The 14302-nt window shown below is 42.3% G+C and overlaps 2 protein-coding genes across 6 annotated transcripts; one reads left to right on the top strand and one right to left on the bottom strand.

Moving 5' to 3' along the window:
• Positions 1-675: 675 nt before the first annotated feature.
• LOC100276491 (uncharacterized) lies at positions 676-4481 on the top strand. The gene is made up of 2 exons (NM_001150265.2): positions 676-1382; positions 3492-4481. Exons 1-2 carry the CDS (start codon positions 846-848, stop codon positions 4251-4253), a joined length of 1299 nt encoding a protein of 432 aa, NP_001143737.1. The 5' UTR covers positions 676-845; the 3' UTR covers positions 4254-4481.
• A 1338-nt stretch (positions 4482-5819) lies between these two features.
• On the bottom strand, positions 5820-8946 carry LOC100502377 (uncharacterized). 5 transcript variants are annotated; one of them, XR_004849260.1, is made up of 6 exons: positions 7474-8946; positions 7291-7359; positions 7131-7218; positions 6898-7041; positions 6656-6723; positions 5820-6567 (listed from the first exon to the last, which is right to left on the bottom strand). XR_004849260.1 is itself a non-coding variant. In NM_001366998.1 (6 exons), exons 1-6 carry the CDS (start codon positions 8488-8490, stop codon positions 6447-6449), a joined length of 1431 nt encoding a protein of 476 aa, NP_001353927.1. In that variant the 5' UTR covers positions 8491-8634; the 3' UTR covers positions 5856-6446. The 5 variants fall into 5 exon arrangements, 1 of the variants encoding a protein (NP_001353927.1); XR_004849259.1 differs by having other exon boundaries at positions 6955-7041; XR_004849258.1 differs by having other exon boundaries at positions 7150-7218.
• Between the last annotated feature and the right edge of the window lie 5356 nt (positions 8947-14302).

Below are 14302 nucleotides of genomic sequence, written 5' to 3'. Positions count from 1 at the left end.
TTGAGCTCAAATACTATAGTATCATCAAATACCATAGTATTGTTTCAAAACTGCAAAAATACTACGATTCCAAACAGAGCCTTAGGGCCTGTTTGGGAATGTAGTTTTGAAATACTGTAGTTTTGAGATACCATAGTTTACAATTGTACATGACAAAAATACTACGGTATTGCTTTACCACAGTAAAACTACAGTATTGTTCAAAACCGAGATCTGTTTGGTTCTATTGGAAAAACAAAGTATATGTAGAGAGAAGAGAAGAAAACCGAGGTCATGAGTGGAGTTTCAAAAACTCCAAAAATACCACAGTTTTGCGTAAACCATGATATTTAAAACTGAGTTTTGACTATACAAACCAAACACCTTTTGAGCTCCAATACTATAGTATCATCAAATACCATAGTATTGTTTCAAAACTGCAAAAATACTACGATTCCAAACAGGACCTTAGTGTGTACGTTGGAGCTTTTGCGTCGAGGAATTTCGGTGCCAATCTCTCGTGCGTTGAGAGTCAGTGCACGCACCGAGGAGACATGGTCCCAATCAGCAATGTACAGCTATATAACACGTTCCCAATTGTCGCTGCTTCTGCAAAAGGCCAGCGGCGGCTCGGCCCAACTGCGCGAAAGGCCGTTTTGGGCTTGTTTGTCTTCCAAACAAGCCTGCCAGACGACCCGAGCATTTTATCAATCTCGCTCACCGGGCTCACACGTCAGCCTGTGCTTACGGCGTATACCACGAGCGCACCAACCACCACCACCATCCTCATCCTTCGCGAGGAGATCCCTTCGTCGGGGAAGAGAACCCGCCAGGAGACCTACCCTTCCTCAATCCTCCGACCCTCCATGGCCTCCTCCTCCCTGGCCCTCCCTCCAATCTCTCTCCTCCTCGCGCTGCTGCTCCTCTCCGCCCCCTCGCCGTCCGCCTGCGCCTCGCTTTCCTTCCTCACCGCCTCCTCCAACGGCTCCGCCTCCACCTCCGCCGACCCGGAGCTGGAGGACCTGGCCCCGGAGCCCACCTTCCTCGAGGAGGTCATCGACGCCGTCTCGGAGAAGTACGACTGGGATCCGGACGCCGAGGTCAGGGTCTGGCCGCTCGACGCCGGCGCCGTCCGCGTCGGCTCCGTGCAGCGGTACGAGTTCCGGGCGCGGGCGGGCGGGTCGGCGGCGCTGGCGCGGTTCTCCGACGAGGCCGTGGAGTGGAGACTCCCCTCCGCGCCGGCCGTCGAGGAGGTGGATGGGCCGGACGGGGTCGACGTCGTCCCCGCCGAAGGCGCGTTCGGGTTCGACACCGGCGTCAGGGACGTGGAGCTGGTTGGGCCGGTGGAGCTCAAGCTTGCTGGCAACCAGGACGGTAGCCTCGTCGAGCTCCAGTTACCTTCGGTGAGTGGATTGACTTTGACCTGTCGCTGTTCCCGATTTTGCATCCGATCCCGATCGGTTGCTTGCATGTTAGTTTTCGAGTAAAGGTTGGTGTAAAAGCTGTGTTAGCTCAAAGCTTTGATGGTTATGGTTCAACAGCTGAGTTGATTTAGCAGCAGCTATTACTGTTGAAGTATATCTGAACCTGTATATCCCCCACCCCAGTATTTAGTGTTGCTGATGACTTTATATTGTTTGTTTGTAGTAGTTGAATGTTAAATCAGTACGGACCCTTGTTTAGTTTGTTTTGTGTGTTCAACTTGTAGTGACACTTGGATAGCTTTGCCCAATTTTTTTATGCCATTGCGCATTGGTATGGTATTGTGTAGAATCAGAATTCAGCTTGATTCAAGGTGCTATTCTAACTTGTCTAAATTGGGGATATTAAGTAACGGACCATTGATGGTGAAGGTTAAGCATAGTGTAATAGATTGTGTTCATTTAAGTTTCAGTAGGTAATCATTGGTGCATGCTATATGGAAATTTGTCATTAATGAATACAGATAGATGGCAGTATTTGTAGATATTCAAATTAGGATGCTTCTGCCTTTTTTGTCCTCATTTTACTGATGCAAGTTTAGATAGATGGTGGTTTTCTTAGATAGAAGTGGATGTAACTTTCTGATTGTTTAAATTGGAACAAATGTAGCTCAATAAAAAAAACAAGATGGAACGACTGGTGACACATAAAATAAATGCTGTTTTTCTGGCTTGTCATGTACTGTGAGTATTGCTGGCTTTGCTGACTATAATGGAGAAGAGCATGAATAGGATAACAGGACATGGAGATCTGCTTTGGTTATGGAGTGAAGCCTATGGTTCTTTTTGGAGGGGTTTAAGTATTGCTGCAATGATCTTGCTATTATGTTTAGTCCCTTCCATTACCTGTTAAGAACTTCACGGTATTATTAATGCATAAAGCCATACAGGGGCAGAGGACCCACTGGCGGGGTATGACGCCCGCCATACATTGATTCCTCCTAAATAACCCTAGCGAATCACTTGACACTATCTCTTTTCTGCCATCCGGTGTCTTAGTTTACCATAGCTTTCTAGCGAAGCAACGAGAAAGAGAACAAACAGTTTTGGGCTATTATTTGGGCTTAAATGTACTAAAGTGCTAATGAACTTCTCTTAAGGCCAGCCCCCATACGGTGAGTGGCCACGACGCCGACACATTAAGTGATATAAAGTGGCCCATTCGGCCACCGGCCACCACCCAAGTCTAGCACGACTACACGAGAGCTGGCTGTTGAGTTCATATGATGTGCATAGGTCAGAAATTTAGCTAATTAGCACATGATGCGCAGCTTGTTTACTTGTTTATTATTTTAGTTGTTTTTAATTCATTGTTGTTAAGTAAATGGTTTGTTGATTTACAATGCTTTTGTGAAAGAGGTCAGGTAAAGAATAATACACTTGTGAGATCAACTCATGGCATCTTGTATTTGCATGCGTATTCAAACTTCTGTTTTGAGTCTTACACCATTGTGTATACTATCATATTCACCATACCTAAAATTTATTTCGTCCTCTGCCACTGGATATGAAGCCGGTGAGAGTGGGTGTTCTCAATATCAAGTATGAGCATGGTGTGCCACTGCTATACCTAAAATTTTAGGCTCCATCGGCCACAGAAGCCATACATTTTGCAACACCATTACAATAGCAGCAAAGCAACCCCGTCGATGCTTACCAGTTAGAACTTTGCTGGATAGATTTTAGATATCTGATTTTGAGTTATGCTGCCATTGTCACTTTTGAACCTGTATTAATAATTCACTTTTTAATTGACATCTGATGAGCATTTGACAAAAGCATATGGTTTCTTGGTTTTCTGCATATAGTACCCATTCTTTGATGAATTAGTGACCACTTCATATTCTGTGCTAGTATCTTTTCACTAACTTACAACAATCATCACAGGCTATTGTCGTTAGTAGATTTTGTATGCCATCCTGTTTCATTGAAAGTATGCTTTGTCAAGTCATAGCGTTAGGAAATGTGCACTATGATCTGTTCCTCGATTGTTTGCCGAATATTATGTCGCACTTATTAATTCTTATGCAGGGGAATGCCACATACACAAGGCTTAAGAGGATATTTGTTGCGGATGGCATTGCATTAAAGGTCATTGGTGCACAGAAAGTTTCTGTAACCCACCCTCACAGTATAGGTCTTCTATCAAATGGAAGTTTGTTGGCTAGTAACAACGACCTAAGCCAAATATGGCCTTTGAGCTACTCAACCTGTGCCCCATTACTTCAAGTGGGTATTGTAGGATCAGTCGTAATTGTTGTGCATCAAACAAGTGTATCTGGAGGCCATGTGAAGACTTTCTTAAGGTCACATGACACTATAGAGTTATTGTCAGACAAGTATAAAGTCCATATATCAAATCGGTTGATCTCAGAATTTTTGTTCTCCTCAATTAGCCCAAGACTGATAAAGCTTGAAAAGATCTTGAAGACTTGGTTTAGCAAAAGAAACCAGGAGAATAGTTCAGTGCACTTCATTGAAGCTAAAGTGACATCGATACCTCTGGTGAAATTCCGTTTGGAGTTTGAAAGGGATGTCACTGAGGATGATCCCATCTGGGAAGATGTTCCAGAGTGGAAAACGAGACCCATGGTCCAGCGAGTTCCAGTTGACATTATAGCTAGAGTGGAAGATGACGATAGGCTGAAGGCTATTTCGGTGAAGAAGGTTAGGAGGCAATTTCCAGTAGTGGACACCACTACTTGGGGCAGCCTGACTTCAAATATTTCCTTCACAAAGTTTCTGTCATTCATTTTGCCACCAGAACCGCTGTCGCTGGATGTAAAGTGGTAATAGATTCTGCTGTCATCTACTTCTCGTAGGGCTGATAGGAAATTACACATATACATCGATTTCATGTATACTTAGGCTGGAAGTGTGCCTGAACGTGAAATGGGTTGTAACATAATGTTCAAATTTTGTATTGCATCTAGCAATGCAGGGGTACAATCTTACATTGTTCATACTGCCTTCTTGCAATCATGCAATGACTATCTTTAGCACCTTGCATCTTCTGAGTACATATGCCTTCTTGTTAAATTTTATAGCCGTGCATGTATTGTTGATTTTTCAACCCGTATTATTTTAATCTTTACTGCATTATCTGCATTTTTTATGGTACTCCTGGCCATCAGCTCAACGACTGCCCGTTTCAGAACAGTAAAATACTCCGTCCATTCTAAAATAATCGTCCTCATTTTCTTTTCTTTCTAGAGAATGTCAACTATCCTCATCTTGTTTTTTTAGCAATTTTGGCAGTTATATCTCCATTCCTTTTCCTTTTCCTTTCCATTTTGATTTCTAGAGAATCGATTCCATTAGGCGGTTATCCAGCATTAAAACGCATCCCAAGTTTTTAGTTTTATTTAAGACAAATTTGAAATCTCACAAAGTTGTTTATATATTTTTGAGGTGGAGAAAAAAAAAATACTCACTCCATCCTAAAATATAAGTCATTCCAAGATTTTTGGAGAACCAAAAATTTTAAAGTTTAATCAAAAGTATCATTTTTAAAGTTTAATCAAAAATATTGCGAGAATTATAAAGATTTATGAGATATAGTTTAAAAATATATTTAATGGAGAATCTAATGATATATAATTGATATCGTACATGCTATGACTTGTATAAATAAATTTAGTCAAACTTGAAAACACTTCGACTTTCCAAAAAAATTGGAATAACTTATATTTTGAGACGTAGGGGTACAAACTAATAAGTTTGTCATAAATGTCATCTATTGAACGAAGGCATAATTCTTGCAGTTTCCAGGGGTGTTTGGTTTCTATGGACTAAGACCGTCCACAGCGCATTGCCGCGTCGTGCCTCCTTCCCTAGCACTATATACGTGTAGGGGGCCTCTATGCCCGCAATGGTGGCCTCCAAAATGCTCCCCTACACGTTACGGGAGGCCACGCCGCTCCCCCAGATCAAGGGGAGCACTGTAGGGTCCCTTACACAGTGCTTACCTATTTAATAGTTGAAAAATAGTAATAAAAGATAAATATGGTTAGATAATAATATTTTATAGTTGTAGTATGGTATAGGAGGATAATAGAGGGAACCGCTGCGGGAGATGAAAAGTTAGGAAGTAAAATGTTGATGATGTGACGCAAAAAAGTGATATAAGGGGAAAAATTAGGTCGCCGCTGTGGACAGTCTAAACCCCTAAGGGCTAGTTTGGTGAACAGGGATCACAAGAGGATTTATGGGGAAAGAATCCATTGCTATTCAATTTGAATAACAAAGGGATTCCTTCCCATAGATTCCCTCGTCATCTCTGTTCATTAAATCAGTCATATGAAATATCTGGTAAACAGAGTACCAGATGAAAAATATACAGTTACAAAGAAAATAACAGACAATAACATCAGGCAACGTAGTATTGAACCCGCACTGCGATTGAACAAAGCAGGCCAAACAGAACTATGCTCACAAAGTTGTATTACATCATAAATGAATACAGAACTAAAAAACACTAAATACTAGGGCAAATGCTAATCCAAAATTGCACCATCAAAAAACCTTATCTGGCAGGATACAAGGATTCAACCAAAACCTTTGCACCAGGCTGACTTTGCCTTGAATCTTTGATCCAAGATCAAGGAATGAAAAAAATACATAACACAACTTGGGCACTCTTCTATGCTTCGTATTTCCTTTACGTAAGTTTAGAGCACCATCTCATCTCATAAAACAAAAGAACTGCCATCCTCATCCTACACTCCTTGATGCTTATCTACTGCAACATTTATATGGCATTCATTCTTAGCTACGGAGTACAAGAATTGCTGTCTTTAAACAAGCATCTGCCCGTAGGGAGGGAAAAAAAAACTAATCTGTCAGCCAAGCTGCCCAATCGACATTTGAGGCAAGGCTACAACAAATAAATAAAGAACCCCACGGCTAAGCATATCAATTGTCAATAAAGCTATGCAGGGAAAGGAGAAATTGGCGTGCACCACGTGGTATTGCCACAATGTATTATCAGGATGCAACAGCTGTGTGCTGCACCATGTCATGCTGATATATTGTATCTGTTATCCTAGATGGTGGCCAGTATCGGAGCACAGATCTCCCGAGGATGTTCTTAACTGGAAGTGGACCCCTGCAGAAACAACAGAACACATGAGCTATTGCTGTAGAAACTGGGGTTAAAACTGAAACATAAAGCCTCTATTGGTGGTTTAGCATACCAGTTATGTGAATCAAAGCTGTTGTTTCTGTTATCCCCCAGTACAAAGACATAGCCTTCAGGCACAGTCTGGCCAAGCAACAACGATTAATCAGCACGTGTATATAGATTCAGTGGATGAAAGTAGTAAACTTAATATATGAACATAGAACACAGGAATACTTTTGAGGTCACAACCAATTTGTAACAATTCAAAAGTCAAGAATTGATGCCACATAACTATGATGGAGGCGACTTACTTACAGGACTACAAAATAGTGGCTCTTTAGTAGCATGTGGTAAGAAGATTAGTTATTATACCAGCGGATCCATTTCGTAGTCGGCTGGTTCCAACACAAATTCTTCCTCCTGAACTACTCCATTAACAATCAAGTTACCATCACGTACCTATTAAATACAAGGGACACCAGTTGGTTCATATAATCCCCAAAAATAAAAAGTAATGCCAAAATGAAGGAAAACATAGAGGTTACTACCATTGGGATAAAAGCTTACTTCAACGATATCCCCACCCTTAGCCACAACTCTCTTGATAAACACATCACCTGCGCTGTAGCCCAATGCCTACAAAGATTGTTCTTGTTATAATAAGCTCTGATGAACTACATTAGACAATGCACAAACATTGTATCACACCTGAAGGACTGGAGGTGCCCGAAAGATCACAATGTCCAGAATTTCCGGTTCCCGGAAAATGTACGAAATCTACAGTCACGATAGGGGCTACACATTAGATGCCTGTTCACCAATATAAGCAAATGATACAAAATAAATACACATTGGTATTCACATAACAAAAGGAACTGAAATACAGCATACCTTCTCAGCAAGGATCCGATCACCAACATCAAATGTTGGGAACATTGACCTGGATGGGATGGACCTCGGCTCAGCTAGGGATGATTTATAGAGCAGTGGCACGGTCACAGCGGCAAAGACGGTCTTCGCATCATCTGAGCATGAGCTCACCCACCTTGAGAGCCAACCGGTCTTCCTTCCCACCCCTGCACCAACAGGAAGACTAGCACCACTCTTCTTCACCATTCCAGCTGCACCAGAGGCAATGACCCCTCTTCCAATCCCAGCTGAACCTGAGGCGATGCTAGCACTATCAACCAATGCTTGTATGCCGACCTTGGAAGGAGCAGCAACAGCAGGTGACGGCACTGGTACATGACGGGGCGATGGAACGGCTGCGCATGGTGCAGGACGGGGCGATGGAGCGGCTGCGCGTGGTGCAGGACGAGGCGATGGTGCAGCTGTACGCGGTGTAGGTGCAGCCGTTGCACCTGCTGGGCGTCCTGAGCTGCGCGACGTCGTTGCAGCAGCGACTATGTCGCTACAGGGGAGCCACTTGCTCGCCTGCAGGAACGGGAGGAGCGACGCAGGGTTGAGCCCGGTTGATATTGACGGCGACGCAACAAGGGAGGATGCACCAGCAATGCCGCCAGTCGATCCCATCCCAGACGCGAACACCGACAGCAGCCCCACGGCCAGCGACGCTGGGGGGTCATCCACCGGCGGCGGCGCCTTCGCGGAACACGATCGCGGCAGCAACAGTGAGTAGCCATCTCCTCTTGCTGCAACGGCAGGGGACAGAGCCTTGGGCCCGGGCTTCGGGTGGTTCTGATCCTCGGCGTCATGGTGGGGGTCGACGTGGCGGGAGGAGGCGAAGAGGCAGAAAGGGCGGGATAGCGCGTCCTGGAGGAAGCGGCACCCTGGACCGGGCGCGGCGCCAGCGCCCGCAGCCGCGGCGGCGGTGCAGCGCAGGCCGAAGGACGCGGCCAGGTTCTGCGCCAGGTAGCCCGAATAGGATACGGTGATGCGGATGGCCATCGCGGCGGCGCTCCGCGCACGCGCGAAGGCGGAGGGGGGTACCCCTGGGTCCTTGGACCTTACTGAAGATGGCGGCCCATTCCGATCGGGTAGCCGTCGGCGGGAAGGAGCGCGGGGTATCGGAGATCTAGGGTTCCGCGGGTGCGCGGCCGGAGGAGGCTACAGGGATCCTCGGAGTAGGGATATAAGATCGAGCAGCGGGGGTGGTGGTGACCGGCGAGGTGCGACCTCGCCGGTGGCGGCCGCCGAGGTCAACGTCAGAGGCGGCGCGGATGGGGAGGAAGCGGAGAGATGCTAGGTGCAGGCCAGGAAGCCGGGAGGGAAGGGACGACGCGGCTCTTTTATGTCGTTGCAGCGGAGGAGTTCGTGGAGGCCGGCTCCCCTCAGATTTTTTACGGGGTGGTCCAACTAGGTTGGAACGAGAGCGGTGGGCGGTAGGTGGACACCGTCGTATTGGTTGGCATTGCAATGCAAAGTTCTGGGAAGAAGAAAAAAATGAGAGCATACAGCAAGAGAGGAAAAACAGTGACACGTTTGAACTTTGGGTCATTTGGTTTTTTTATTATGGATGATCATCTCTTTTTGCTAGTTTGTTAACCTTATTTTCCTAAGAGATTTCTTTTTTTTCATGAAAAAATAAACTAAATTTCCTTTAGAAAAATCTCTTAGAAAAAAATGAGGTTCTCAAACTATCTCTAAAGAGATAGGACAATGGACAAACCATTCTCACATCTCAGAAAGATCAATGAGGCTGGATGGATGGAAAAGAACATTCTAAGCATGTTATGTTCATCTCACAAGATGGAAATCTCATTGGTTCCTTTTTTTTATTCAAATACAATTAGCCAAGGGTAACACAACAGATGGATGCGATATTGTTAGGTCAATTCACAGCTGCATAAATTGAAAGAGCCTTTGATGGCATGGTCGCTATTCTTTTTTTTTTAATAAGGAACGTTGGCACATTGTGGGCGAGAGAATAGTTAAAGAAGTTCAGAAAGTTATTATATATAAATGGCGGATAGATGCATGGAATGACACAAAATATTGTTCTCGTACTTGAGGTGCTGGCGAATTGCTTGAAGAAGACTCTTCCAGAAGTCATGTCAAATATCCAAAGTGCTTTTTGTTTTGGACGGCTCATCACAGATTCACGGATAATGGTTTTGTGGCTTATGAGGTAGCTGGAGAAGAAAGGCGAGCATAAAGGTGGTGAAGATTTTGTCACAAGTCACCTAAATTGACATATTAGTGTTTATTTTTTTTATTGAATGCTACAAATTCGGTTTCTATGGAAACAAGGAAGATATTGGATGACTATGAGAGAGGCTTTAGAGAAGCTGTTAATTAATAAGGACTAGTTAGTAGTTACGTTCAGTGCTAATTAATGTGTCTGATGAAGTAAAAGGAAGTTGCATGTAGAATATAGGAATCTCATATGCTATTTATAATGAAAAGTATTTGAGCCTACCAGGCTTCGTCGAAAAATTTAAGTTTATATTTGAGGCTGGAAACAGAGTGGTCTCAAAAGCCATCCCTGTCTATGCTATGCATTGCTTTCACCTCATCAAATCACTATGTGATGACATATAACACCAATGATTTTGTGAAATTATTGGACGCAACGATAAAGACACACAAAAAAAATCATTGGTTGGAAATGGAGAAACCGGTGAAGCCAAAAAACAGAGGTGGATTAGGATTTCGTGATTTACACGCTTTTAACATTGTTATGCTAGCAAGAGAAGGATAGAGAATATCCTTTATCTTTGTGTGATCGGGTTTAAATGCAATTCTCTCTCTCTCTCTCCAAAATTCGATGTTCTTCATGCTCACTAAGGATGTGTTTGGTTATGGGACAAATGAGGATGGAATAGAATGGCCCCTGGGTTGGGGGATGGAATGATTCCTCGTATTGTTTGGTCAGAAGGATGAGATGATCCTTGTTTTTTGTTTGGTTAGAGGTATAACTGGGGATGGATTGGTCCTGTCCTTTGTTTGGTTCGAGAACAGAGCACAAAAAAATATTTGCAGCCATTGCCCCCATCTCATGATATGTTACAACTAATATTAAGTCCACAAAACACACATATTATTAATTCCACACAATACATAATAATATGTCCTAGCATTACACATAATATCAAGTTTAAGGCTTCCACAAAATCTGCATGTTCAAGCAAAATCAGATGACGTACTTAGACCACATTTCATTGTTTGATGTGGTTCAAGCAAAAGAACTGTCCAAGCCTATCTACTAACTGCCCTCACAGTCCTGGGTACACATAAATCACAATTCATTGTTCTATGTGGTTCAAGCAAAAGAACCCTCCAAGCCTACCTACTAACTGCCCTCACACTCCTGGGAACTTTTCACTGACGAAATTGCGAGCCCAGATTAACTTGTGGTCGAATGGCAACTTGTTGAAGGCTCTAGCAATGTGAGGGTGCGCCACCAGATAATTGAAATAAAGAGATATGTGGGTTTGCTCAAAACCTGCAAAGTTTAGCAAATTGTCAAAAAATATGTTACAATAGTTTTCAGGTTTTAGGTTACAATAGTTTTTATTGGACAAACAGATCAATAGAAAACAGGTTACAACATTTAAAGTTAAGAACAAAGCACACACACCTGGAAGGTTTATCAAACTGTCAAAAAGATCATCTGGCACATCAGTGTCCCCTGTGGCAACCTTCTCAATAGCACTGGATAAGGTATCCCCGACACTTTTGAATGCAGCAATCAACCCCTCCTCTTCACTATCACGTTTTTTTGCCTTCTTCCTGATCTTGCTTGTAGAAGATGTTGTGGCATTATCATCACAATTGGACATCCTTTTAGTGAAAGCATGTGCCATCACCTCTTCATTATCAACTTCATCATCTTCGCCTAAAGCTGCATTAGAATCCTTTGCAAACTTACCTGTGGCCATGGTGTTTCCAAATATTGTTTGCATCTCAGCAAAGTGTTCAAGAGGCTTATTTAAACAATCAGCATCATTCTTGTGATCCTACATTTGGACAAACAGATCAATAGAAATAATACCAACTACTACAAGCATCAGATTATAGAAAACTAAATAGAAAACTAAATAGCAGATTATAGAAAACTAAATAGCCAACATATTGCAGATTGAACATATATTGTAGAAAACTAAATAGCAGATTATAGAAAACTAAATAGCAGATTATAGAAATATTACCAACTACTACAAGCATCAGATTATAGAAAACTAAATAGCAGATTATAGAAATATTACCAACTACTACAAGCATCAGATTATAGAAAACTAAATAGCAGATTATACACATATTGCAGATTGAACATATATTGTAGGTAGAAGAAATAATACCTTAACATAGCCATTATAGTGCTCTTCATCCATAGTAATAGTAAAACTATCTTCATCCCAGCCTATACCACTCACTTTTCTTATCCTATTTATCTTGGCAAACCTTCTGGACCAAGTTTTTAGATGATTTTTAATCTGCTCGCCATTGAGGGCGATTTGGAACTTTTCATTGATAGCTTTTGCACAACTATTGTAGTGAACTTTCTTAAAACCAGACGATGTCCTTTCGCCACTTGACACCACATTGGACAGGTAGGACAACATGAAAGAGGACATTGCTGATGTCCAGGTAGCATGCCCATTAGTGAAGCCTTGTCCTTCAGCTTCCATTTCTTCCCTACAAGTATCAAGATCATAAAAATCAGCAAACAATACTTCCTTACAATAACATAGCAACATTAAAATTAGCAAACAATACTTCCTTACAATGACATAGCAACATTAAAATCAGCAACCAATATGCCCTTACAATAACATAGCATCCTTACAAATAATTCTTACAGATAAAAGATACATCCTTGCAATAACATAGCATCCTTACAAATAGTTCTTACTGATAAAAGACAGTAGCCAATACATCCTTGCAATAACATAGCATCCTTACAAATAGTTCTTACAAATATTACAAGATACTAGTTTCCATTGTAGTTCTGATGGTCTGTCCACATCTGGTCTGCAATTCCTTGCCTCAAAGCAACCATAGCAGCATGCTCACTTGCTTGGCCAACTAAAGATGTAGCATGGCTATGACTAGGCCAATTAGAATCTTGTATAATAAAATCATCACGACCATCTTGTATGACCCAATTATGAATGATACAACAAGCAACAACAATATCGACTTGTGTTGGAAAAGGGAAGAAAGGAGATGCATCATCTAAAATCTTGAATCTTCTCTTCAATGACCCGAATGCACGCTCAACTGTGACACGAAGAGATGAGTGCCTTAGATTAAACAACTCTTTCTCATTTTGTACGGGATTATTGCCCCATTCGTTTAAATGGTATCTCACACCACGGAAAGGAGGCAAGAATCCCGGTTTTGCTCCATATCCCGCATCAACAAGGTAGAATTTACCTATAATATAATAATAATATATATATTATGGTCATAATTCCATAAACATTGTCATTTACAAGCACATAAGTGAAACTATTACCTTGTGGAACGCGAAGGCCATTCACACGTTCTAAAGCATCTCGTAATACATTAGCATCATGAGCTGTTCCCTCCCAACCAGCCAACACATAAGTGAAGCGTAGATCAAAATCTACAGCTGCCATTACATTTTGAGTCGCATAGGACTTCCTACCACGAAAGGCATGCTCCATATCTCTAGGAACAGTGGCTCTTACATGTGTACCATCAATAGCTCCAATACAGTCCTAGTTTAAGGGCCATACAAGCATGAAACATTAGGGGCCGTATGTGCAACATGAATATAGACCTAAAAACAAAATAGTGATGAGTTTCACACCTTAAAGTACGGATCCCATCTGTAGTTCCCTGATATTTTGGTTGGAGTGTCCAATGAAGGTGGCCTAATTAGTTCGCCTCGTAGCTCACCAATTGCACGAAGAACTTTATTGAAACAACGACTAACTGTTTCCCCAGATCTACCAAAATTTGTGCCAATCAACCTATTTCTAAGGTTATGCCCAATTGTATTTAGAAACATGGCCACTTGTTGTTCAACACACATATGGACAGTGTCCTGAAGTAAACCACGCTCTCTATTTCACGAAGAACTTTATTCTAGTGATAATATTTTTCTAGGGACGGTCCCATCTGATCCTCGACTCCCAACCAAACAGTCTAATGTGTGGGATCGTCCTGTCTCATCCCGTCCTGACTCGCAACCAAACACATCCTAAAGGGACGGAATGTCATATACATCGAGAAGCATGAAAGCATATAGATCCCAATTTAAGTTTTAGTGAGTTGTAGTGGTTTGGTGTAAAATTTGATTTAAATTTCACACTATCTCAGTTCAACACATAGACCGAGGTCAATGAATGGGCATCCAAACAATTATGTTTTTCGTTTGCAAGGCTAAGTACTTATAGGTGACAGATAGCGAAATAGTACCGTGAGAAAAAGTGAAAAGAACCTCTCAGTAGGTAATGGAATAGAATTTGAAACTGTTTTGAGCTCATAAACAGTGGTAGAGAGGAAAGTGATATCTCACGCGCGTGTTGAAGAATGAACTGACGACTCAAGTCATTGGCTTGGTTAAGGAAATAGAATTTCCGTCTCTATTAACTGCTAAGGCATCGATCTCAAAAGAATTTACGAGTAACCTCTTTTTATAACTCTTTTTATAAAACTTCCTATTTTTAGAGGAAGTTGAATTTTGGCTCCATCCTTAATAGAGGTATGTCCTAAACCATTCGATGAGGTCTATCTGGAATAACAATGAAGAATTTCTACATTCTCGCGAACGCTCACGGTTGTTTTT

Source organism: Zea mays, chromosome 5 (genome assembly GCF_902167145.1).
Source record: "Zea mays cultivar B73 chromosome 5, Zm-B73-REFERENCE-NAM-5.0, whole genome shotgun sequence".
Classification (NCBI taxonomy): Eukaryota; Viridiplantae; Streptophyta; class Magnoliopsida; order Poales; family Poaceae; genus Zea; species Zea mays.
The sequence above is the reverse complement of the archived record's forward strand: the minus strand, read 5'-3'. Positions and strand labels throughout refer to the sequence as shown.